This window comes from Tachysurus vachellii, chromosome 8, assembly GCF_030014155.1.
Source record: "Tachysurus vachellii isolate PV-2020 chromosome 8, HZAU_Pvac_v1, whole genome shotgun sequence".
In the NCBI taxonomy this organism is placed as follows: domain Eukaryota; kingdom Metazoa; phylum Chordata; class Actinopteri; order Siluriformes; family Bagridae; genus Tachysurus; species Tachysurus vachellii.
Window position 1 is genome coordinate 19539570 of NC_083467.1, and position 23472 is coordinate 19563041.

General features: G+C 37.4%; 1 protein-coding gene across 3 annotated transcripts in view; it reads left to right on the forward strand.

Annotated features, from left to right (window-relative positions):
• Positions 1 to 19354, forward strand: part of lrp2a (low density lipoprotein receptor-related protein 2a) — a 62028-nt gene extending 42674 nt beyond the window's left edge. For all 3 annotated transcript variants that reach the window (XM_060876784.1, XM_060876785.1, XM_060876786.1), the window contains 28 exons: positions 818 to 988; positions 1068 to 1291; positions 1654 to 1831; positions 1953 to 2149; positions 2546 to 2791; positions 4177 to 4305; positions 6193 to 6312; positions 9375 to 9491; positions 10160 to 10276; positions 11058 to 11195; positions 11294 to 11416; positions 11773 to 11901; positions 12078 to 12209; positions 13037 to 13168; positions 14069 to 14212; positions 14457 to 14622; positions 14749 to 14877; positions 14973 to 15193; positions 15293 to 15472; positions 15583 to 15702; positions 16264 to 16354; positions 16517 to 16584; positions 16933 to 17050; positions 17281 to 17401; positions 18162 to 18269; positions 18371 to 18487; positions 18570 to 18641; positions 19007 to 19354. In XM_060876784.1, coding sequence (XP_060732767.1) covers positions 818 to 988; positions 1068 to 1291; positions 1654 to 1831; positions 1953 to 2149; positions 2546 to 2791; positions 4177 to 4305; positions 6193 to 6312; positions 9375 to 9491; positions 10160 to 10276; positions 11058 to 11195; positions 11294 to 11416; positions 11773 to 11901; positions 12078 to 12209; positions 13037 to 13168; positions 14069 to 14212; positions 14457 to 14622; positions 14749 to 14877; positions 14973 to 15193; positions 15293 to 15472; positions 15583 to 15702; positions 16264 to 16354; positions 16517 to 16584; positions 16933 to 17050; positions 17281 to 17401; positions 18162 to 18269; positions 18371 to 18487; positions 18570 to 18641; positions 19007 to 19177 — 3979 coding nt within the window. In that variant the 3' untranslated portion in view covers positions 19178 to 19354. The remainder of the gene's footprint in view (positions 1 to 817; positions 989 to 1067; positions 1292 to 1653; positions 1832 to 1952; positions 2150 to 2545; positions 2792 to 4176; positions 4306 to 6192; positions 6313 to 9374; positions 9492 to 10159; positions 10277 to 11057; positions 11196 to 11293; positions 11417 to 11772; positions 11902 to 12077; positions 12210 to 13036; positions 13169 to 14068; positions 14213 to 14456; positions 14623 to 14748; positions 14878 to 14972; positions 15194 to 15292; positions 15473 to 15582; positions 15703 to 16263; positions 16355 to 16516; positions 16585 to 16932; positions 17051 to 17280; positions 17402 to 18161; positions 18270 to 18370; positions 18488 to 18569; positions 18642 to 19006) is intronic.
• Positions 19355 to 23472: the final 4118 nt, after the last annotated feature.

Below are 23472 nucleotides of genomic sequence, written 5' to 3' on the forward strand. Positions count from 1 at the left end.
ATAAAGAAATGTTAATTAAATATGTAATACCTCAGTAACAATAAAAATATGTTTCTTAATGTAATGTTTACAAAAATATATTTTTTGTAAAAATCAAAAGGGTCAAAATTTGATGTGATGTATGAAATCGTATGAAAAAGTAATTGATGCTTCTGTATGAAAATAATCAGGTGATTTACATTTTCCCTTAAACAAGAACAGAGTCGATGTTGGATATGAATTAGAGCGTTTGAGTTTGGTTTGAAACAGATTGTAGACTTCTTCGGCTATTCTTCACGGACATGAATGGCATGAATTACTTCAATGTTATTTTGTAACACATTTGACATGTGACAACTGTGTAGGATACTGAAATGTTAGAAATATGGCTTGTGTTATGCATACATTCAGATCCTCTTGTCTCATAAAATAACACATTAATTTCTCAAATAAGGGGGGCACGGTGGCTTAGTGGTTAGCACGTTCGCCTCACACCTCCAGGGTTGGGGGTTCAATTCCTGCCTCCGCCTTGTGTGTGTGGAGTTTGCATGTTCTCCCCGTGCCTCGGGGGTTTCCTCCAGGTACTCCGGTTTCCTCCCCCGGTCCAAAGACATGCATGGTAGGTTGATTGGCATCTCTGGAAAAAATTGTCCGCAGTGTGTGATTGCGTGAGTGAATGAGAGTGTGCATGCCCTGCGATGGGTTGGCACTCCGTCCAGGGTGTATCCTACCTTGATGCCCAATGACGCCTGAGATAGAAAATGAATGAATGAATGAATGAATGAATAAATGAATAAATGAATGAATTTCTCAAATATATTCTGTCTGTTATTTGCAGATATGTGTACTGGACTGACTGGGGAAATAAAGCTTTCATAGGTCGTGTTGGGATGGACGGCAACAACAAGTCTGCAATCATTACTTCTAAGATTGAGTGGCCCAATGGCCTTACCATTGACTACACCAACGATATGCTCTATTGGGCTGATGCTCATCTCAACTACATTGAGTAAATAAATGTTCAACTTTTATAAATATAGTGGTATTAAAGAAATAAAATTTATTTTAAAATCCACTCTGTTCTGCAGGTACTCTGATTTAGATGGTCGTCATCGCCACACTGTATATGATGGTGTGCTTCCTCACCCATTTGCCATAACTGTATTTGAGGACACTGTATACTGGACCGACTGGAACACTCGAACAGTGGAGAAAGGCAATAAATACAATGGCACTGGGCGCCAAGCTCTTGTCAACACCACTCACAGGCCCTTTGATATCCACGTGCTTCACCCATATCGTCAGCCCATAGGTGAGCCTGGGACAGAGGAACTCAAGCGGGGTGTAATCACAAGCTCTACTGCTGGCTTTTATCCTTTTGGAGCCATTATTCCAATTATCTCTGATCATTATCTCTTCCTTTAAATGTCTACTTAAGCCATTTTTGAGTATGTGCCAATATTTACAAAGACAAAGACAATGCAGCAAGTGTTTTCTCTCCTCCCCCTCTTTGGCCAGGAAAGTCAATCCCTTTTATCAATCACATATTTTCCCAAGATAGATTGAAGTCTTTAGCTACCCTTGTCTTATCTCTGTAGGAGGGAGGTCAACCTCCAACCTCTCTTTCTCTGTGGTAAGTGCATGTGGTGTAACAGTTTCTCTCCCGGTCCTCAGTAACCAATCCCTGTGGAATGAACAACGGTGGCTGTTCTCATCTATGTCTCTTAAAAGCTGGCGGGCGGGGATACACCTGTCAGTGCCCTGACCACTTCCTGACTTTGCAGACAGGGGGTGTGGCCCGCTGCCTACCCAGCTGCTCCAGCACACAGTATAGATGTGCCGACAATGAGCGGTGAGTGCTTCACACCTCTGCCTTTGTCTGGCCTGGGTGTGCAATTCTGTGTTGTTTCATTATGACACCTACATCTATCCTTTTTTAACTTTCACTCTGTACTTTCTATTTCTTTGTTTAGATGCATCCCTATCTGGTGGAAGTGTGATGGGCAGCTTGATTGCAGGGATGGTTCTGATGAGCCATCTACATGCCCTGTGCGCCACTGTAGACTGGGCCAATTCCAGTGTAATGATGGAAACTGCACCAGCTCACATTTCCTGTGTAACTCAAACCACGACTGTCCTGATGGATCTGATGAGGACACTGTGCTGTGTGGTATGGAAAAAAATTATGCAATCACTCTGGAACATCCTTTCAACTTAATATATATTAATTAATATTATATTGCAGCCCAAGAGGTGTACTATTAATTCTAGTTACATATACATTTCGCATAGCTTAATGTATACATTTTCCCATAGCTTAATGTATAATCATTTGAAGGACAAATTACATGGAGCTTAATTTAGTATTATTTTTCACTGACAAAATAATTTAAGCAGCTTTCATATTAAGATTTACTGACACCCCAATAACTGCCTTTAGACGTGTAATGATTTTCCAGAGCTTTCTCAGAATATGTAGCAAAATATTTGTTAATATTCATCATTCATATGCTATTTAAAAACTCACCAAAAACATTCACATTGAGTTGACTTGTTCCCCTCTCAGCAACACACCAATGTGAGTCGCACCAGTGGCAATGCAGTAATAAGCGCTGTATCCCAGAGGCATGGCAGTGCGATGGGGAGAATGACTGTGGAGATGGTTCAGACGAGGAGCCCTCACACTGCTCCAGTAGAACATGCCGTCCCGGCCAGTTCAAGTGCAGGAACGGCCGCTGCATCCCTCAGAGCTGGAAATGTGATATAGATGATGACTGTGGAGATAACTCGGATGAACCTATCGATGAGTGCAGTGAGTGTCGCATCTGTCAGTCTTGTGTTTTATTTTGATCAGGTTTTTCATATATGGCAGACAACCTTATAAACATAATACATTTAGTGAAATTTTATGCAATTCAGATAGTATGGTATTTTATGCAATTCAGATAGTATTCTTAAACAAAGGTAAAATGCAACCATTTTAAACAAAAGCAAGAATTTTTTAAAAATAAAATCTGGTTGCATTTTTTGATAATAATAAGCACTATACTTCTGATTAAGTAACATATGAAATAATAAACCTGTGGAATTAGTTAACCCCTTCCACCCTAGGCCTATTTTTCTCCCTGTTTTTTGAAAATTACATGCTCTATTTTAAATGAGTATATCAAAAACTACAAGATGAAATTCTGGTACTAAAATAATGGTAACACGTGAGATTGCTGCAGAAGAGTTCAAATAATATATATTACCAGATCTAAACTATTATACTATTGCTATATGAGTTACAAATTATAATAGCATGAATTATGTCACATGCAATGTCATGCGGGGAGCACGGTGGCTTAGTGGTTAGCACGTTCGCCTCACACCTCTCTGGTTGGTGGTTCGATTCCCGCCTCCGGTGTGTGGAGTTTGCATGTTCTCCCCGTGCCTCGGGGGTTTCCTCCGGGTACTCCGGTTTCCTCCCCTGGTCCAAAGACATGCATGGTAGGTTGATTGGCATCTCTGGAAAATTGTCCGTAGTGTGTGAGTGCGTGAGTGAATGATTGTGTGTGTGCCCTGCGATGGGTTGGCACTCCTTCCAGGGTGTATCTTGCCTTGATGCCCGATGACGCCAGAGATAGGCACAGGCTCCTATAAGCGGTAGAAAATGAATGAATGAATGCAATGTCATGTGTGTAATGATATATAAATTTGTTTTTTTAAGGATGCAAATAAAATTCTTAATAGACTCCCTCAGCAGAATCGAAAGGGATTTGAGTAAAACACTTACTACCGGCAGTGAGACATGTTAAAAAAGATTATGAATAAATGCATGAAAGCTTGTAGATATGAGTGTGTTAGGTGTTTACGTACAAGTCATAAGGTCAATTTGCCACAGACATTACGATCAGCAGAGAATAAGACAAACATTAAAGAAACACCATAATAGGTGAAGGCCATATGGTGCATAAACATGTCATTAGATGTTAATTCATGTATAAATTGTGCAGCACTTGTAATGTTAATGTTCATAATAAGTAGTGTATCATTAACTGCTTAATGGGTAGCATGTGTGGTGCAAGAGTTTGGAGGACTAAAATAGGGTGTGAGGTGGAAGTCAGAATAATCTCTGGCATTAAGTGGCATATTTGAATTAGGTATCTGATTGTATATTACACTGTGTTGTTGATTGTTGCTTTGTTCTGTTCATAGTGGGTCCAGCGTATCGATGTGATAACCACACTGAGTTTGACTGCATCACAAATTACCGCTGTGTACCTCTGTGGGCTTTGTGCAATGGACAAAACGACTGCAGGGACAACAGTGATGAACAGAACTGTGGTAAGTGCAACACACAGCAAGCATATTCACTAGTAACTTCACTAGTAAGCTGGTGAGTTGAAGTTTGCTACAGTCATTGCTGTGTCTTTAACACTCATCTAGTCAGCTTTGTATTTCGGTGGGGTTCGGTGCCTTGTTCAAGAGTTACATTTTAAGTTTACTTGCAGTACCTTAAACCAGTCTAAATACTGTAAACTTTTGTACAAATGTACAAAAATTTTTGTACATTCCTGCAATTAGGTTAAGAATATGCTAATATAATGTAAATAGGAGAACTAATTTCATACAATGTTTGAAGGCGAACTAATTTCATACAATGTTTGAAGTATTGTGTGGTAATGTTGAAGATGATTATGTATTCATCCCTTCACACTCCAGTTGTCCATTAGCAAGAGAAGAGCCTGCTCTGATGAATGGCTCTCTCTGACCTCTACCCTCAACCCCTTGCTAGTCTGAGTCTACAGCATAGATTTATGGTTTCTGTGTGTCTAGTTCTGTATCAGGCACCAGTTTAATCCGATGTGGGTGTCCTTAAATGGAATAGCAACTATATATTATATGTGTTTTTTATCATCGCATGTAGAGCTGTGATCTAAAATACCTTACCACAATATGCTAATATACTAATTATGTAATGATAATTATGTCACATTTGTTCTGATGCTTGCACAGTAACTGAATAATGAAATATGTTTATTAAAGAAAAATTGAAAGCAGAGAAATTAAAAAGTAATATCTAATTAAGTAATTCGTCAGTAAATCCAGTTCATTTCTATCAGCATTAACATTAACATTAGCCACAATTTATTTGATGCTGTATCTACTGGTTGCTACACACTGCTGAAACAATACTAGTGATGCAACTGCAGTGAAACTATCGTTAAACTATATGGAATATTCATAAATAACTAATAAAACAATTGATGTCAGTGTGTCTATGCAAATGCAGTAAGTATGTATAAATAAATATTCCTATGCATGCTGACAGTACAGATTGAGCTCTGTATTCTCTAGTCTGACCCTTACACACACATGCACATACTCACACATGCACAACTCCAGTCCTCCCAAGTGTTATCAGCATCCCCCCACTCCATTAGTGCCATCCTGCACAGAGAGGAGAGATCTCCCTAATCTGAGCATAAGAATGCCAGGTGGGGCACCTCTTGGATTGTGTGTGTGTGTCTGTGTGTCTATGTTCAGCAGTGTCTGCGCTCTGATCTTCCCTGTAGCGTATCTGCTATGACTCAGAGCTCAGTGTACGTGTATGTTGTGTGTGTGTGTGTGTTTTGAGGGAGGTGTCTGTACTCCCTTTGCTACTTTCATCCTAGCTGTAATTAAATCCACCGTTTTTGCTTTCCCTTCAAAGTGCAATGCTGCATTTATCAACATGTCTGTATTAAACAGCATGCCACAAGGTGCTAAAGAATGTCTCATTTATCTCTTCTGTCTGCAGACCCAAATTGTAAAATTAGTCCAGATAACAATGTTGGATAAGTGAGATATAGTGCTTGTTCAAAGTCATGTTTTAAACTCAATAGAATGTTCACAGAATATAATAGAAATATATATATTTTTAAGTGAGCATGTTTACTGTACTGTACATGTTGTAGGTTTCTAAATTAAGTTCGGGACTGTGATTGTCATCAAGAAACTACATATTGTTTAGGCTTTTCTTTAGTTTATTGACTGTGTGTTTTAGTGCATAGAAAATGGAAGTTAAAACATTTATTTATTTATTTATTTATTTATTTATTTATTTATTTATTTATTTATTTATTTATTACATTATGAGTGACATTATATAGCATTATATAGTTAATGAATGGATTTTAGTTTTTGTGAGTAAATATGTATTAAAACTTGACCTCTGTGTCATGTTTATAGAGGAGTTGACCTGTGACCCTGCTGGAGATTTCCGCTGTGATAACCACAAGTGTATCCCTCTGCGCTGGAAGTGTGATGGAGACAATGACTGTGGAGATGGATCAGATGAACGCAACTGCAGTGAGTAGCTTGTATTTCATAAATCTCAGAAAATGTTTTGCTTGTTTTGAAAATCATGCTATGTTTCTGAATAAAAACACCTGACAACTTCCATTTCTCAATATATGTCAAGGTTCACAAATGGAATGTGACACACACAGGCATAGATTTGGTCAAGCCCTGAAGTTTCCCTGTTGAAAAAAAATGATACCCATTTTTACAGATTAATCTAAAGGGCATATATTAGTGAAGTTGCAGGATATGACCTAAAAATGCTCTGTACAATTCTTTCCACTACAATAAAATCAAATCAAAATTTGTCACATACACATACATACAGAGTACGACAAGCGGTGCTTTTTTCGTCTATCCGGTATATCACATATTACAGTTGCGTAGACTTTAGCAATCATTTCTTCTCTGGTATTCAGGGAAAGTTGCTCGTATTCAGAGCTGAATTACTCTGCTGTAAAAGTCAGTTTTCTGTGAGTTCCTATTCAGACTGCTCAAATCAGCTACATTTAATTCACACTTCAAAGGCTGCCAAACTTTTTTTTAAGTAAAAATGTCAGAGACAGCGTTTTTTAATAAAGTCTACACCATGTACTTTAATAAAAACATTTGTCTTTAACATTTAAAATACGGAGACTTGAAAATTACTACATTAAACGATGTACAAAAACAGCAACAGATGACTGAAACATTTAAATAAGTTCAGAAAGACAAACATTGATTATAAGAATGCAATAATGGAAAGCATTTAAATAAAAGTCTTATATAATGCCAGTATATACCATTGCTGCATGAGTAGTACTTATATAATAATTATTAATAATTATTACATAAATCAATAATTATTCAGCAGCTTATAAGATATTATAAAGTGTTTAATCTGGCACTTCTTATTATTTTGCATTATATTTTTCATTGTGCACACAAAATAAAGCCACAGAATACTAAAACTAAGTCATGAAATTGTAATAGTACTGGTTCTGTAGTTACATTTGAGATATAAGTAGCAATAAACATTGCATATTTTTGATATTAACTATTCCTTACAATTGCATAACAAGATAGTATTTATTTTAATTATTTATTTTAATTAAGTAAGCTAAGTTGGAGATAATGGGGGGCACGGTGGCTTAGTGGTTAGCACGTTCGCCTCACACCTCCAGGGTTGGGGGTTTGATTCCCGCCTCCGCCTTGTGTGTGTGGAGTTTGCATGTTCTCCCCGTGCCTCGGGGGTTTCCTCCGGGTACTCCGGTTTCCTCCCCCGGTCCAAAGACATGCATGGTAGGTTGATTGGCATCTCTGGAAAATTGTCCGTAGTGTGTGATTGCGTGAGTGAATGAGAGTGTGTGTGTGCCCTGCGATAGGTTGGCACTCCATCCAGGGTGTATCCTGCCTTGATGCCCGATGACGCCTGAGGTAGTGACCCTGTGACCCGAGGTAGTTCGGATAAGCGGTAGAAAATGAGTGAGTGAGAGAGTGAGTTGGAGATGATGGTTTTTAAATGTTATTTTCTACCATATTATATAAAAACCCATCATTATAAACCCAGTATAATGACATACCTAAGTAAAACCATTGTAACATCATAATCAAGGGTATAACAAACAGAGTTACCATAAGATGCTAAAGTTAATCTGTGTCAAGATCATTAATATGTAATATATTTACAATATAATATATATTATATTGTGTGAATGTGTGAGTTTTAAAGAAAAAAAACTTGTGGAGAAACAGGAGGGAAGAGTGAAGGGAGCTTAGACAGTGAGAGACAGAAAGCTGGAGTACAAACAGAAAGAGATAAAGCTCCATGTTGAAGGTTGTGAGTTGGGTGAAAGGATGATGGGAACCTGCGCTAAATCACTGAGTTTTTACACTGAAAGTGGTGCTGATTTTTTCAGCACTTGTCTCTCCCCCCACACAGGAGCTGCCGTGCTGCAGTGCACAGCTTCACTCCTCCTAATGAATTCATCTATGAACTCACCTCATAAAAATGACCCTCAGAACAGAGGGGGATCTTTATAAATGTGGCAGGCTGTGAAAAACAACCCGTGGCTCATTAGATAACCTCTTAATCCTGTAACATAGCAAAACACAGCATAACCAACTTTATTATCAGTGTTAAACGTTTGGTTTGTGTGTCTGAGATTTACTGCAGCATTTTTTGTGGTGTTTTGCACCAAAATGCTCCATCAAATTCTCTCTGCTTACACCCAGTCTTCACTCTTGCTTGGCTTATGAATAACTGAATCACTGGATTTATTGCTTGTGTGTTATTTCTTGTTCTTCTAATTCGTTGACTTTGGTCTTTCCCTCCTGCTGTCACTTCACTGTGTTAATCTTTTAACTCCCAGAACTTGTCAGCAGGTGTAAACTTATTCCTTATTCTTATAACCACACACGTTTTTATTGCTTTCACGCTTATTACTGTATAACCCATAATATTATGCTGAATACTAGGTTTCAGGAATGAATAAATAATAAACAGAGAGTTTAAAGAGCTGAATCAGTCACCTGAATATATGTCAGCAAGGCGTCTGTTCTCAGATTATTAGCTTCCAGATTATTTACTAGGAATTACTAATAAACATAATAATAAACATATTAGTATCTACATTTTCCTGTAATTTCAAAACAGGCTTGTGTTCACATTCACCTATTATATTTCACTTCTAATCACCTCTATATGAACATGTAAATGGAAATAAGGACTTTGTATTGCCTGTGTACATAGCATATAAAAATTGTTGTTTTGTTTTTATGTTATTTTATATCTCATTACATTGCTGGTTACTATTGTGGCCTGTGCTGTGTAAAGCAAGCAATACAAGATTTAAGCATGAATTAATAAAATGGAAAAATTTTGAATTTATTTATAGAACAAAAAGAGCTTAATAAAATATGAAAATAAAAATAAGAAAATAAAATAAGTAGTAGTGTGAGTGTGTGTGTATGTGTTTGTGTGTGTGTGTGTGTGTGTGTGAGAGAGAGAGAGAGAGAGAGAGAGAGAGAGAGAGAGAGAGAGAACGAACAGAAAGCAAGCTTGTGACTGACACAGCTTTGTGCATCCGCAGACCCTCGAGCATGCACGGAGAGTGAGTATCGCTGTGACAACCTGCGCTGCATTCCTGAACGCTGGGTGTGTGACCATGACAACGACTGTGAGGATAACTCGGATGAAAGAGACTGTGGTGAGCAGAGCCTCTTTGTTTGGCTGGCGGGAGTATACAGTGGGGGCGTAGCAACCTCATTCTCAAACTTTCTCCTGAACCACTGATGCAAAACCACCTTTTATTAGTTTATAGAGTATTATGTGCCATATAATTAATGGCTGAATAATTATTTACTTACAAATCATGTTGCATCATGCATGAGCACTTTTGAATTCTGGTTTTACAAAGGAAAGATGTTTGATGATAATACATTAACCATGAGGCATTCACAGAGAATTATACAAAAGAAAAGCATCATTCAACTAAAGAATTACCAGTATTTATGCATTTTGAATATGGCTGTAAATGTACTAAACAAATAAATGCAATATGTGTTATAACCATTTTCTAGAGTTTTGTTATTTAATAGCATGGCTTTCCACAGCATTTCTGAGCATCTTAGAGAAGAATGCTAAGTTCCCGGCTCTGCCACACGGGTGTTGCACACTTCCTGCGACGTAGAGATGCACACTGCCAGTTTTCTATCCCAATGAGAACATTGTCTAGTTCTATCCTCCTGGATACAAGGCAAATGGCACCGGCTGTGTGATCCATTCCTGCTTGACTAAGCAGTGTTTTTATCCTGTTTGTGTAGACCGGAGACTCTTGTGTGAAGTGTAATGTTTCTTGTTCTGACTGTGTTGTAGAGTTGCGGACCTGCCATCCTGGATACTTTCAATGTGATAGTGGTCACTGCATCGCTGAGCGCTTCAAATGTGATGGCAGTGCAGACTGCATGGACTTCACTGATGAGACGTCCTGCCGTGAGTTCCTCCTCTTTCTTTAATGCATACACAACTCCTGGCTGGAAGCTCTAGTCGAATAGATATGACTGAGTTATTAATATGTAGTTTTGAAACATGCTCCTGTGAAAATACCCATCCCAACATTTCTGTATCTACTACATCAATAAAATAGCAGTGCTGTTTTGACACAATTCTTGCAAACGTGTTCCTTTCCTGTTAATCTTACTCAGCACTGTCTGATTTTCCAAAATTATACATTTGAATAGTAATTCCATAAATTTTCTTATTTAATCACATTAAAATAATTATATTATTTTATAGTAGCACAGACTTTAGTCTTTTTCCTACTTTTACACTCTGTATTTTTACAGAATATGAAGATTGAGTTGTTTTCATCAATATCATAACAATATCATTACATAATTAACTTCAGATTTATTATAGTTTATTTACCCAAAGTAATATTGCTAGATCCCAAACAGCTTCCTATTTACTACACGTTATCTACCAACTGTAACACATAATAGAGCACTAGAAGCTGGCGCATATGAGATTCAGTCAAAATAAATTCAAATTAATTTTATTTTTGCTAGAAAATACAAAAAGGATATGCCACGAATGATTAAGATTATTCAGATCCCTTTTCTTGAAATCAAGTAACAAGATGTATTCAGGGAGAAAAAGCTTCAGAATTTTACATTATACAGCCAAATTAAGACACATGATCTAAATCTTCAAAGGTCACTTTTTATCAATGAACTGTCTGCAAATATATTAATAATGTCTCCATCCTTTGCAGCTACCCGTTTTCCCAATGGCACATACTGTCCTCCATTCCTGTTCGAGTGTAAGAATCATGTCTGTGTTCAGCAGCACTGGAGGTGTGATGGGGACAATGACTGTGGAGACGGATCAGACGAAGAGCTGCATCTTTGCTGTGAGAGGCTGTACACACACATACATAAGAATTGACCAAGAAGTCAAAGTAGTGACTCATACAAATCAATGATTTGATGCTATGCATCTTTTTTCCAGTGGATATCTCGTGTGAACCCCCTTTCCGTTTCCGCTGTGACAATAACCGCTGTATCTACAGCCATGAACTCTGCAACTCTGTGGACGACTGTGGAGATGGAACAGATGAAAAACAGGAGCACTGTGAGTACAGGCTAACTACAGAGGGGCAAATACATTTTAGCAGACAAAACCTTTCAGAAAACAACATGGTAACTGGTGAATTAAAACAGGATCATTAATTGCTGGCTACTATTAGATTTAGTTTTTAGTGGTCTAAAATGTTTAGTGGTACTTTAAATGCAGCAATCTATGTGTTTTAATTTAATATGTAACAGACTTCATATTAAATAATCTGCAAATGAATGTGTAATATAAACCTTTTCTGATGCTGATAAACAATTGTATTTATAGTGAGTTAGCTCTGTATCACTCCTATATGCTGCCATGCAGCAGAGATCTCTGTAATGGCTCATCATGATTACCTTTTCTGCTTTCAGGCGTGACTCCAACTCACGGGCCTTGTACTACTGATGAGTTTAAATGTGGGAACAGCCAGTGCATTCCTCTGCAGTATGTCTGTGATGATTTTGATGACTGTGGAGACCAGACTGATGAGTTGGGCTGTAGTGCGTAACATTAACCTTCACTAAACAAACACACAAATACACAAGACACTCATACACACATACACACACACTACAAACCAGCCTTTGCACCACATTCACTCCCCACTCATGATGTCTGTTTGTTTTATGTTATGCTAAGTGGCAAGCATTTGACGTGTTTTTTTTCTTTGCGTTAGACAGTGGCAGTGGACGCTCTTGCAGTGAGAATCTGTGTGAACATAACTGCACCGACTTGACAGGTGGAGGCTTCATCTGCTCCTGCAGGCAGGGCTACAAAGCCAGAGAGGACAACAAGAACTCCTGTGAGGGTATGTAAATAAATCCATACACATAACAACAGCGCCGACAGCAGAACTGTAATCTACTTCCGAAATTCCTGTGAGAGTCATTCATTTTCATCTATAAGTAATTGTCCACCATTGTTAATGGCAGATCCTTAATATACGAGGGTCTGTGCATAAAGGGTTAAACTCGGAGAAGTCCATGTAAATAGTGTAAATAATTTTGCTGCCTGTATTCAGTTCTAGTTTCCAAATCATATTCCTAAACCTTGTATAAATTGTACAAGTAAAAGTTGTTCAAGGATTGAACAGAAGCTTGAAAATCTTATAAATACATTTCAAAATTTGTTCAAAGCTTGAAAGGTACATATCTCTGAATACACTACTAAGACTATTTGTTTAAAAAATCATTTGAAAAAGGCATTATTTTAGTGCCTAAGTTATTTTAAAACTGCTAGCAGTTATTGTTACTTCTAGTTAGAAATGTAACTGGCTTTTTCATGGTAAATGTTGCCCATGTCTAAGGGTTGATACTGAAAAAATCTGAAAGCACTGGAAAGCTGTACAAACCTTAGAACACCACAGAAATATAAAAGGCACAATTGTAAAATGTTGAGACTTTTACATGACACCGAAAGATCAATGAAAATGTATTTCATACTGTATTATTTAGTGTTATTATCTTCTTCTCTGATACTGGACAGTTGCAAAAAAGGTGGAATATATGAATTGTTATAGTTATACCTTTGTTTAGTTTGTAGAATTTTAAAGAAAATGCAGCAGCATCCATTATAGTGAGTACAACAGCTCCTCTGAATTTAAACATGTGTTTGTCTCCATCTTTCTCTCTACAGATGTGAATGAGTGTGAGCTCTATGGCACCTGTCCCCAGCTGTGCAAAAACACTAAGGGCAGTTATGAGTGCTTTTGTGCTGAGGGTTTCCGCTCAGTGGGACCGCAACATGGGACTGAATGTGCTGCTGAAGGTAAGCAACGGAGCTAATAACTAATAGTTTAGTTTAACATTGTTCATTAATGTTCACATTGTTTCTCTCCCTGTATCTGTTCTTACATTATAATCCCTGTATCTTGAATAGGGATAACACATCCACCAGCAGCAGCCTTATTGTACTGTCAATAGGATGGATACCTAAAAGAATATTACATTTAGTATACAGTAAAATTCCCGTGGTTGGCCAGACTGAGGTTGCATTTTATGCTTTATGTCCAAGCATAGCACTGAAACTCCGTTTCCATAAAGATGACTATAGAGTAAATACAGCAATATCTGAGTGTGACCTGTTTACCAAGTATGCTAGACACTAATGGGATTAAAACAGCAGTTCAAATGACAAATATTCACCTACCAAGTCTAAATGAATAAGCTGCTGCTGGTGATTTTGTTCAAAGTGACCCAGTGCTCCATCATGCTTGTTGAACATGTCAGACACAGATTTTTTTTTATGCACCGTATAGATGTCATTCTGGAATGTGGATATCTCGGTGTTGTTCATCTTAATCCTGAAGCACAAAAGGCAACCTCATATTTTTGTACTAATTTACATCCATCCACTGTGATCAGCAGCCATTTCATATATTGTGTGTTCTGACCACACACCCAGTGTTCTTAAGATATGCTCTGAATCCCCCCATTGCCCTAGTAGAAAGTGGTTGGAGAAGATGAATGAATGAATGAATGAATGAATGAATGAATGAATGAATAACAACATTTATTTAGATTTGCATCACTAAGACACTGCTTTTGGTGGATTTCATTCTTTTTTTTTTAAATAGCAAGTATAATATCTTCTCTTTTTACCCTTGTCACTGTTTTGTTTTACTTTAAAGGTATTTATATAATGCAAAGTGTCTGTTATTTGTCTCAGGCAATCCTCCAGTGCTGCTGTTGCCTGATAATGTGCGTATCCGTCGCTATAACCTGTCATCTAAGCAGTACTCTGACTATGTTGATAATGCTGAACACATTCATGCTCTGGACTACATTTGGGATCCTGAGGACCAGGGGCTCAGTAAGACCATACCCTATCTAGAAACTACAGTTAAACAATATTCTGCATTGGGGAATGTACAGTATTTATTTTAGTTTGGCTCATTTTAGTTGTTTAATGAAACGCTATCATATCTGACTATATTTTTAACGTGGCTATTTTATGTCAGATTTCTATTCTTGAATTACAGGTTTCATGAATGATTTTTAAATTAGCATAACGCATGACATTACACTGTACTTACATATAACTTATCTACTCTCAGGTATTGTGTACTGGACCATTTTGGGTCATGGTGCTCAGTTTGGCTCCATAAAGAGGGCATATATGACCACATTTGATGACCATGGTAGTAACCAAATGAAATATGTAGATCTCAACCTGAGATACATCTCCAGTCCTGATGGAATTGCTGTGGACTGGGTTGGGCGGTACATATCATTACTTATTGTGTATTTAGTTATTTTGCATGTATTGTTCAACATCTTTTCTGATATTACTGTTAAAATTTAGAGCTCTGCCTACCTGGATTAAGTCTACCTTATTTTATATTTTAGACATATTTATTGGACAGATGCTGGCACCAATCGAATTGAAGTTGCAAAGCTTGATGGGCGGTACAGAAAGTGGCTAATCCATACTGATCTAGATCAACCAGCTGCAATAGTTGTCAACCCAGCTCTTGGGTAACTACCGTACCATTTTAATTGGCCTGTATTTGTCAAAATGCCCTCTTGACTAAGCATATTATGTATGTGTTTTTGTCTTTGTTGTCACCCAGTATGATGTACTGGACTGACTGGGGTAGAAGACCAAAGATTGAGGCAGCATGGATGGATGGCCAGCACAGACAGGTGCTGCTGGATGAGGATCTTGGGTGGCCAACAGGACTTACACTAGATTGCCTAAATGGAAACAGGATTTACTGGTGTGACTCCAAAGAGAACATTATTGAGTCAATGAAACCAGATGGAACAGACAGGAAGATTGTCATGTCAGGAGGTATATACATATACAAATTCCAGTTATTCCAGGGATCAGTTTCAGTTACATTTTCTTTCCTTGTCTTAAATGAATTAATCACCCTGCCCTTGTCTGTAGATATTGGAAACCCCTACAGTCTGGATGTATTTGAAGGCCATGTGTACTGGACAACAAAGGTCAGGGGTGAAGTGTGGAAGGCTGACAAGTTTGGAAAGGGGGATAAAGTGAAGGTGTTGACCATAAACCCCTGGCTGACTCAGGTCCGCATCTATCATGAGCACAGATACAACCGCTCAGGTGAGATCCAGTTACTCACTCAGTAATTACAGTGAATATGTTAATTATAATTCATGAAAACTTTTGCACTACAGTTTCATCTACTGATCACAACCATTCTTTTGTCTTAGTGTTGAACCCCTGTAAAGATGTGTGTAGTCATTTGTGTCTGCTTCGACCTGGTGGATACACCTGTGCTTGTCCACAAGGCTCCTCCCCGATCAGCTTCAGTGAGAATGAGTGTGATGCAGGTTAAAGAAACATTACTCTGCAAGCTCATGTAGTCAAATATGAAAAACCCCTTTAAATGTATTTAATTACATTTTATTTATTTATTTATTTGTTTGTTTGTTTGTTTGTTTGTTTGTTTATTAATAAAATATGAATTTATTTATTAATCTATTCAGATAAACTAATGAATAATGTTTACCAATGGGATTCAGGAAATTCGGCCAATTGAAATTTCAGATTAAAATATCATCTAAGCCTGACTTTTAGCTCTTATATGGAAAGCATACAAGCTATGAGAATAAATTATAAGGTATTATATTATAAGGTAATATTATAAGGTATAATTTTAGATAATGCTGTGATTCTGTATCACATGTCAAGCATTATTAAGTTTGACCATATACATGATTCTGACATGCTTCTGCTAGCTCTGTGTAAAAGCTAAATAAATGTAACACAGCTATTATTGTTGTTGTTATTGTTTGGTAGTGTTGGTTTTTGGAGCATTACTAATTATATCCTGTCTGTCGATACTCTTGTGGCTGCAGGGTTTTTGTAATGTTTGGGTCTTTCCCTTACAGCCAGCCAATCAGAGGTACCCATGCCGACTGAATGTGGATGCATTAACGGTGGAACATGCTCCACTGACAGGCCTGGCTTGCCGAAATGCAAGTGAGTCTAACCGGAGGAATGCAACAATAAACATTAAACATCAAACTGAATTTCAGTAAAGAGTACTCTTGATGGATAAAGGATTGAGTAATGGAGAAAATGAACAGAGGCAAACTTTACGTTTGTTACTCATTATAATCTGATGATATTCTGCCCCCACAGGTGTCCTTATGGATATTCAGGAAAGCACTGTGAAATAGGAAAGTCCCGAGGAGCACCTGCTGGAACAGGTAACAAGATTATTCTCACTTCCCAAACCAGTTAAACCAGTTAAATTTATCTAGTGTCTTACACATTAATGAAGCAAGTTAATGATATGTCATACAAGTGTGAGTTTAACTTATTTTGATAAAGGCTGCTGAATGCATGATAAATTATTTATTAACATTTTGGTTTCTTCATATTTTCTATTTACTTACTGTCGTGGTGCTGACTAAACACTCCTGTATAATTCATTCTGTATTACTCAGCAAAGGTGAAGGAAATACAGGAATACATTAACATTTTATTCAGCTGAGTGTAGTCCTGACACACAGATATCCAGTTTCTCACAAATATCTCTCCTGTTCTCTGTTTAGCAGTGGCTGTGCTGCTGGCAGTGATTATTATTCTCCTAAGTGGGGCTTTCGCCATTGGGCTTTTCCTGAACTACAGACGCACAGGCTCACTCATTCCTTCAATGCCTAAGCTACCCAGGTACTCTACTGCACTCATTTAGCACTCAAACTCAGCTTTCTTTGACTTGGAGGATATACTGTATATATATATAAATATATATATAAATATATATATATATATATATATATATATATATATATGTATATATATATGTATAAAGTTTAAGAACAAGCTTGCTTTCTGTTCATGTGCTCGCTCTCTCTCTCTCTCTCTCTCTCTCTCTCTCTCTCTCTCTGTATGTTGTTTAGCTTGAGCAGCCTGGCCAAGTCAAATGACACAGGAAACGGTGTGTCCTTCCGTTCAGGGGACAACGTCACCATGGATCCTCAGACTTTGGGGGTATCGTTCATTGATAGAGCCATGCAGCTGGTAAATCTCAAACTGTCCTAAATGAACACTATGAGTTGGAGCTTCAGCTTTTAAGTGCATATGAGCACATTTAAGTCGTAAGGATAATCTAAGTCCAGTTTGAATTGTGTTTTAATGTTACAAATACATGTGACTGAGTGGTCCAAATGAATTACTCTTTCATCCAATAACTTGGGTTATTTCAACTGGAGTTTTCAATCCAACATGCATTTATTTCAGGTAGAGAATTTTCTAACTACAGCATTTCACATTTCTAGGCATTGCATGAATGCTTTATAAAGAAATAGAAATAAACAAAGAAATAAGCTTTTCTGTGTGTTAGCTATAAGGAGAAGTCCTTAATCATCTTTATCAAAGCCACAATCATTTCAGCTGGCCTCTTAATCTCTCATGTTTAGCACCCTGGCCAAGTTGCATTAGTATAGTTGTCAGAAACACTAATGTATACCTACTCAAAACTACATATAATTTAAATGGCAAATCTGTATTTAACAGATGTCTCAGAGATTTGTGATTGTGCATTTAATAAGGATACATTACAGAATAATCATGAACAATCTAGCCATGGTGATAACTGAACATCTTCTCTCTTTTCTCTAAAGACAACTTTAGAGCTTCCCAAATCAAGGATTTTGCCAAGTGTTTTATCTTCCAGAAATTATTCATAAATGTTTGTGACATCATGTAAATAACGTCATTTATGTGCTTGCAGATTGAATTAGTGAGTTTGTTCTGATTTCTAACTCTTTTGTGTTATCAGAATGAAAATTTTGCTGATGCTGGAAGGGAACCTGTCACATTTGAGAATCCTCTCTATTCCACTACAACAGGCACAGCTGCTGATGCTGCAGTCATACATGCCACACAGGTAAAGCTGGACGGGATACATACTACCTCATGTACAGTATAAAGTCTATCCCTTTTGGCTACAAATTGGGCTACTTTCTGCTGCTTTTCTTCACTATTCAGGTGACTGTGAATATAAGTGGGGATTCAACAGAGAATGTATTTGCGAACCCAGTGTACAATGAACAGCAACAGACACTGGAGGTGAAAAATATTCCAACTGACCTCAAGACAACAAAGGTACAGTAAGATCAGATCCAAAGCAACTATATATTTCAAAGCAATAGCCTGTATCTTTTACGATTGATTATTTATGTTGTAGGAGTCCAAGTGGAATTTATTCAAGAAAAAACTAAAACCAGGTACAACATTTGAAAACCCAGCATATTCAGAGGTAAGACATTTCCACAAAAGACTGTAAATTTACAAATCATAAAAGTTTCCGGTACTAATCTTCATGGAGATTGGGATATAAAAACATTTCTTTTAAGTAAGTAAGTAAGTAATTAATTTTACCTTTTGAGAAAAGGATGAACATGCATGATTGATTTAAATAAACAAACTGACATACAATTAATGTACTGTATTAAGTAGAAAAAAAGATGATTAAACATAACCAAGGTCATCATAACAGGTTTCAAGTCTGGAACAGGTGGAAATTTACATGACCTTTAAACATACAGTATACCCACTGGTATCATTATTGTAAAGGGTGGAAATAATTCTGAAATAGACATAAGTATTATTGTATGATTTTAGATGCAGGACAAACAGTGTGCTTTGAGTACAGAGGACACTTCATCCAGCCAGCTCCCACCTGTAATGCCACCTCCAAAGCCTGTGAAGCGAGAGAAATCTAGCATGTACTCACCCACAGAAGACTCCTTTATGGACACGGCCAACCTGGTCAAAGAGGACAGTGACATATAACCGTTCCACATCTTTCTCTTATACACAAACACATATACAATGGGGAAAACACACATTCTGTCCCTCTTTGCACAGAATCTATTTTTATATGCAGACTGTGTACAAAAATGAAACTTAAGATTATTTTGAGAACACTAGATAAGATGTTTTTATGAGGATTAAAGTCAATAAAGAGTATGCCTTCTGCTGTTTCTTATGCCAATTTATGTTTATGATTTTTTTTATTGTGAGTACTATATGTATATCTTTGCACTGATACTACTGACGGTAAAAAAACAATTTTTATGAATATGTTGTACATTTGTAAAAATTTTTAAGAGATTTTGATTATATCTGATAGAATATTGTGCAGCACATTATGCTTTTTATTTAGGATAAACAGTGACAGGTGAAAATGGTAGTGTGTAGATAATTCATGTTGCTTTGTGATTTATTCCCAGGGCTTTGATGCTTTTTTTCATAGAAATTTTACTTAATATCTGCCAGTGGTATCATACAGACATCTCATCCTGCATATTTATATACCTCATTTGTGGACCGGGCAACACAGTGAAAAAGAGCCAATTTCTGATTTGGTCCAATGTTCACAGTTTGTTCCTCAACAGTATCTTTGTTGATAATATATATTACATCAACCTACATAAATATAACACAATGAGATCATTTATGAACTGCTCAAGATTATTGGCCCAAATATATTTGACTTACTTATAGGAATGATAATTGTATTAAATCAAAATGACTCAAAATAACAGATAATATTTCATTGCCCTAGAAGCATCATGCTTAAAAGATAATTAAGCCAGTCTGTCTTGTTAATTGTGATTGTCTATCCATTGTATTGTTACAGTAGGTATATGTTATTTAAGAGAAAGGGACTGATATAAACCAGGCAATAACACTTTAAGATTAATGATTTATATTTAGAACTTTCAATGATATCTAATATCACACACTGTTTTCCAAATTCTGAAATAAATTAAACTGTGACATTTGTGGTGTAGCATTTAGTATGTATAATCTTTGGTTTTGGCCAATAATTCCACTATTGGCTAACCTAATAAAGGTTATTACTATATTACTGAATGATTTTGTAATTAATGAAAGGAAAATGGACATATTTTAACTGAATTTTGTTTTTGTCAAATGCTGCTGAGAAAAAAATAAATGTATTGTTTTATAATGTCTTTTGCCTAAGCTGCTACTTTTGTCCTGTATAATAAATACTTACAAATTGCAGTTCATATATATATATATATATATATATATATATATATATATATATATATATATATATATATATATATATATATATAAAGAGAGAGAGACTAGACCAAACACAAAGCAGAAGAAAAGGTTAAGAATTTGTCTTAAGAACTAAAACACTGTCTAATTTATATGAAACATTATAGAGTCTATCTATTTATTTATATTTATGATACCTGGCTCTTTGTCTTTAAGAATGCACTGTTAAGCTTCTGTGAAATATTCCATTTGCTCTATATTGCTTATTCTCTAAGCAAAAACAAAGAAACAAAGAAAGAAATGCAGATTTATTGCTTGGTGGTGTGAAGGCTGTACGTGTGGCGGTAAAAGCCTGGTCGTATCTTCACGTTATCTTTCGCTGTGCTTGACTCGAGCTGGCACTTCCTCCCTATATCCCCCAGCCTACCCACACCCACACCCACCCCTTCCCTGGTCCATCTCCCCGCTCTCCCCGTCTCGCGCCGCGTCGTCTCCATCGTTCCCCCAGTTTGCGCAAACCATGCTGTGATGTGCCCTTTAAAGTGCGTGTACAAAGGCTGAACCATTTTGTCAACAAAAAAAAAGCGCACTAAAAAGACCGGACTACAATTTTGATAAGCAGCGAGCAATCTATACATAAAACAGTGTATATATTAATACAATGGTTTCTGGTCAGGGTTTTGGCCGCATGGGTACACAGAGTGACAGCTGTGGAGAATTAAATCAGCTTAGACGCAATGTTACCTCTGACCTCAGATTACTTCTCAGAGGTAAATAGGGTTTATATATTCTTCTTATAAATACAGGCTTACTCATTTGCATAGGTTAAAGCTCGTTCATTTAAATTACACAAATACACTCAAATAGTTCCCATAAGTTTCTGTTGTTGTTGTTGTTTTTTTTTTAAGAATAAGGGAATCCAAAAACTTCTCACCTGGTCTTGGAGTAGCCTTGTCCACAAGGCCAGTTCACTGTTAACTAGGTGATTAATTAGCTCAGGTGTGTTAGGGAAGAATAGGGAAACAGGTTAGGAGCCACTACTGGAAGAGTTAATGCACATACAATAAGAAAACCTTCAGTACGCATCAGATTCTTTACAAGTATCTGCTTATTTCTGTTAAGTGTGTTCTGATATAAAGCCACCTTCTCGGTGATTATCTGTACTAAGAGCACCATCTGGTGGTCGCATTTTACACCGTGTAATTTCTAATGGTACACAGTCCAGACCTCCGGGTAGAGTAGTTTGACATTTGGAAATTTTCTCTAAATTCAATAAAATCTGTGTATACCGATCAGGATCGGTCTCCATGTATATGACCTCAAGAAATTGGAGACCAGGTCAACATCTGGACTTATTGTCATGTTCCTCAAATCATTCCTAAACAATTTTTGCAGTGTGGCAGGGTGCATTATCCTGTTTGTAGAGACCACTGCCATTAGGAAATAGTGTTGCCATGAAGCAGTGCACATGGCCTGCAACAATGTTAAGGTAGATGGTCCAAGTAAAATCCACATGAAGGCCACAACCTAAGGTTTCCAGGCAGAACAATGCCAAGAGCACCACACTCTCTCCCCAGTTAAGTGACAAACATGCACCTGGCCAAAAAAAGGACCATTTTTGGTGGGTACTTAACGCATACCAGGAATACCCCAAAAAGCCTGCCATTTTGGTGATGCCCTGATCCAATTGTCTAGCCATCACTAGACAACTGAAACCACTTGCTTCCATCCCTTGTCAGATGTTATTATCATGAGATAATCACAATTAATTTCATTCACTTTACCTCTCAGTGGTTCTGATGTTATCTGATCAATGTTGAAAACTGAACAAGGGAATAAACACTTAAACATGATCAGCAAGATCATTAAGAAATTATAATACTGCAAAACGTATTAAATTTTAGGCATTGTAGGAATTTTAAGAATTTGCCCCAGGCGGCCCAGCAGCAGGACCCCGCCCCCTCATTGTCTTGAACCGGGTTCGATTCCCCGCCAGGGCGCTAATCCAGCCACTGAACAGTTAACTCTCAGTGCCGTTCCCAAGCCCAGATATAAATGGGAGGGTTGTGTCTGGAAGGGCATCCGGAGTAAAACCCGTGACAAATCTCATATGCGCACCACGTGATCCGCAGTGGCGACTTTTGAAATTGCTTCTGATTGGCCTTACAGTTTCTCACACATATGAAACATACCTGGGTTATTTTACACTTTCCAAACAGGGGGTGCAAAAGAGACCATCAGGGACACAAATGGCCACAGTTTATATTTAATTGTATCTATATTGCAAATGTAAATAAAAAGACAGCACTATACACATAGACAACATAATCAAAATATCACTCAGGCATCGTAACAGTGTACATAAGGTTACTAGGGATACTGTTTTTTATGTCAGCCCTGTAATTAGTTTATTGAAGTTCAATGCAGTTTATGTGTTAGACTAATAATCAGAAAGTTGTGAGTTCAAAGCCCATAAACACTAATCTGCCCCTCCTGGGCCCCTGAGCGAGGCCTTGAACCCTCAATCGCTTAGCTGTATAAATGAGATAAATGTAATCGCTCTGGTTATGGCATCTGCCAAATGATATAAATGTAAATGAGCCCTGTTGAGCACTGTCCAATTTATGCTGTTACAGTAGGCTCTGGATTCCTCAAGCTCAGACTTTCTTCTGTTAAGAAAGCACTGAAACTAGTGGTGACATGCGCTTTACTTGATACAGAAGAAACATTTGTTCATAGTTTCTTGGTCAAGTCAGAAAGCACTAAAAAATGGAGCAGTTATTTGCCCCCTCAAATTGTCCAAGTCTGGCTCAGCAACACATTGCATGCTCAATGAACAAAATGGACAGATTTATTCTCTCTGCCTAACAGGCACACAAATGCTCCATCCCATATTTGCTGAACAGCACTAGCCAAGCCACCAATTTTGGCCTTTGTTCTAAGAGGTTTGTTGTCTCATCGAATCTATATTAGAGAGGAAACTACCTCTTGAAGTCATTTCATGTTATTCATGCTGGGCCACTACAAAACCACCACATTTTCATGCCCAC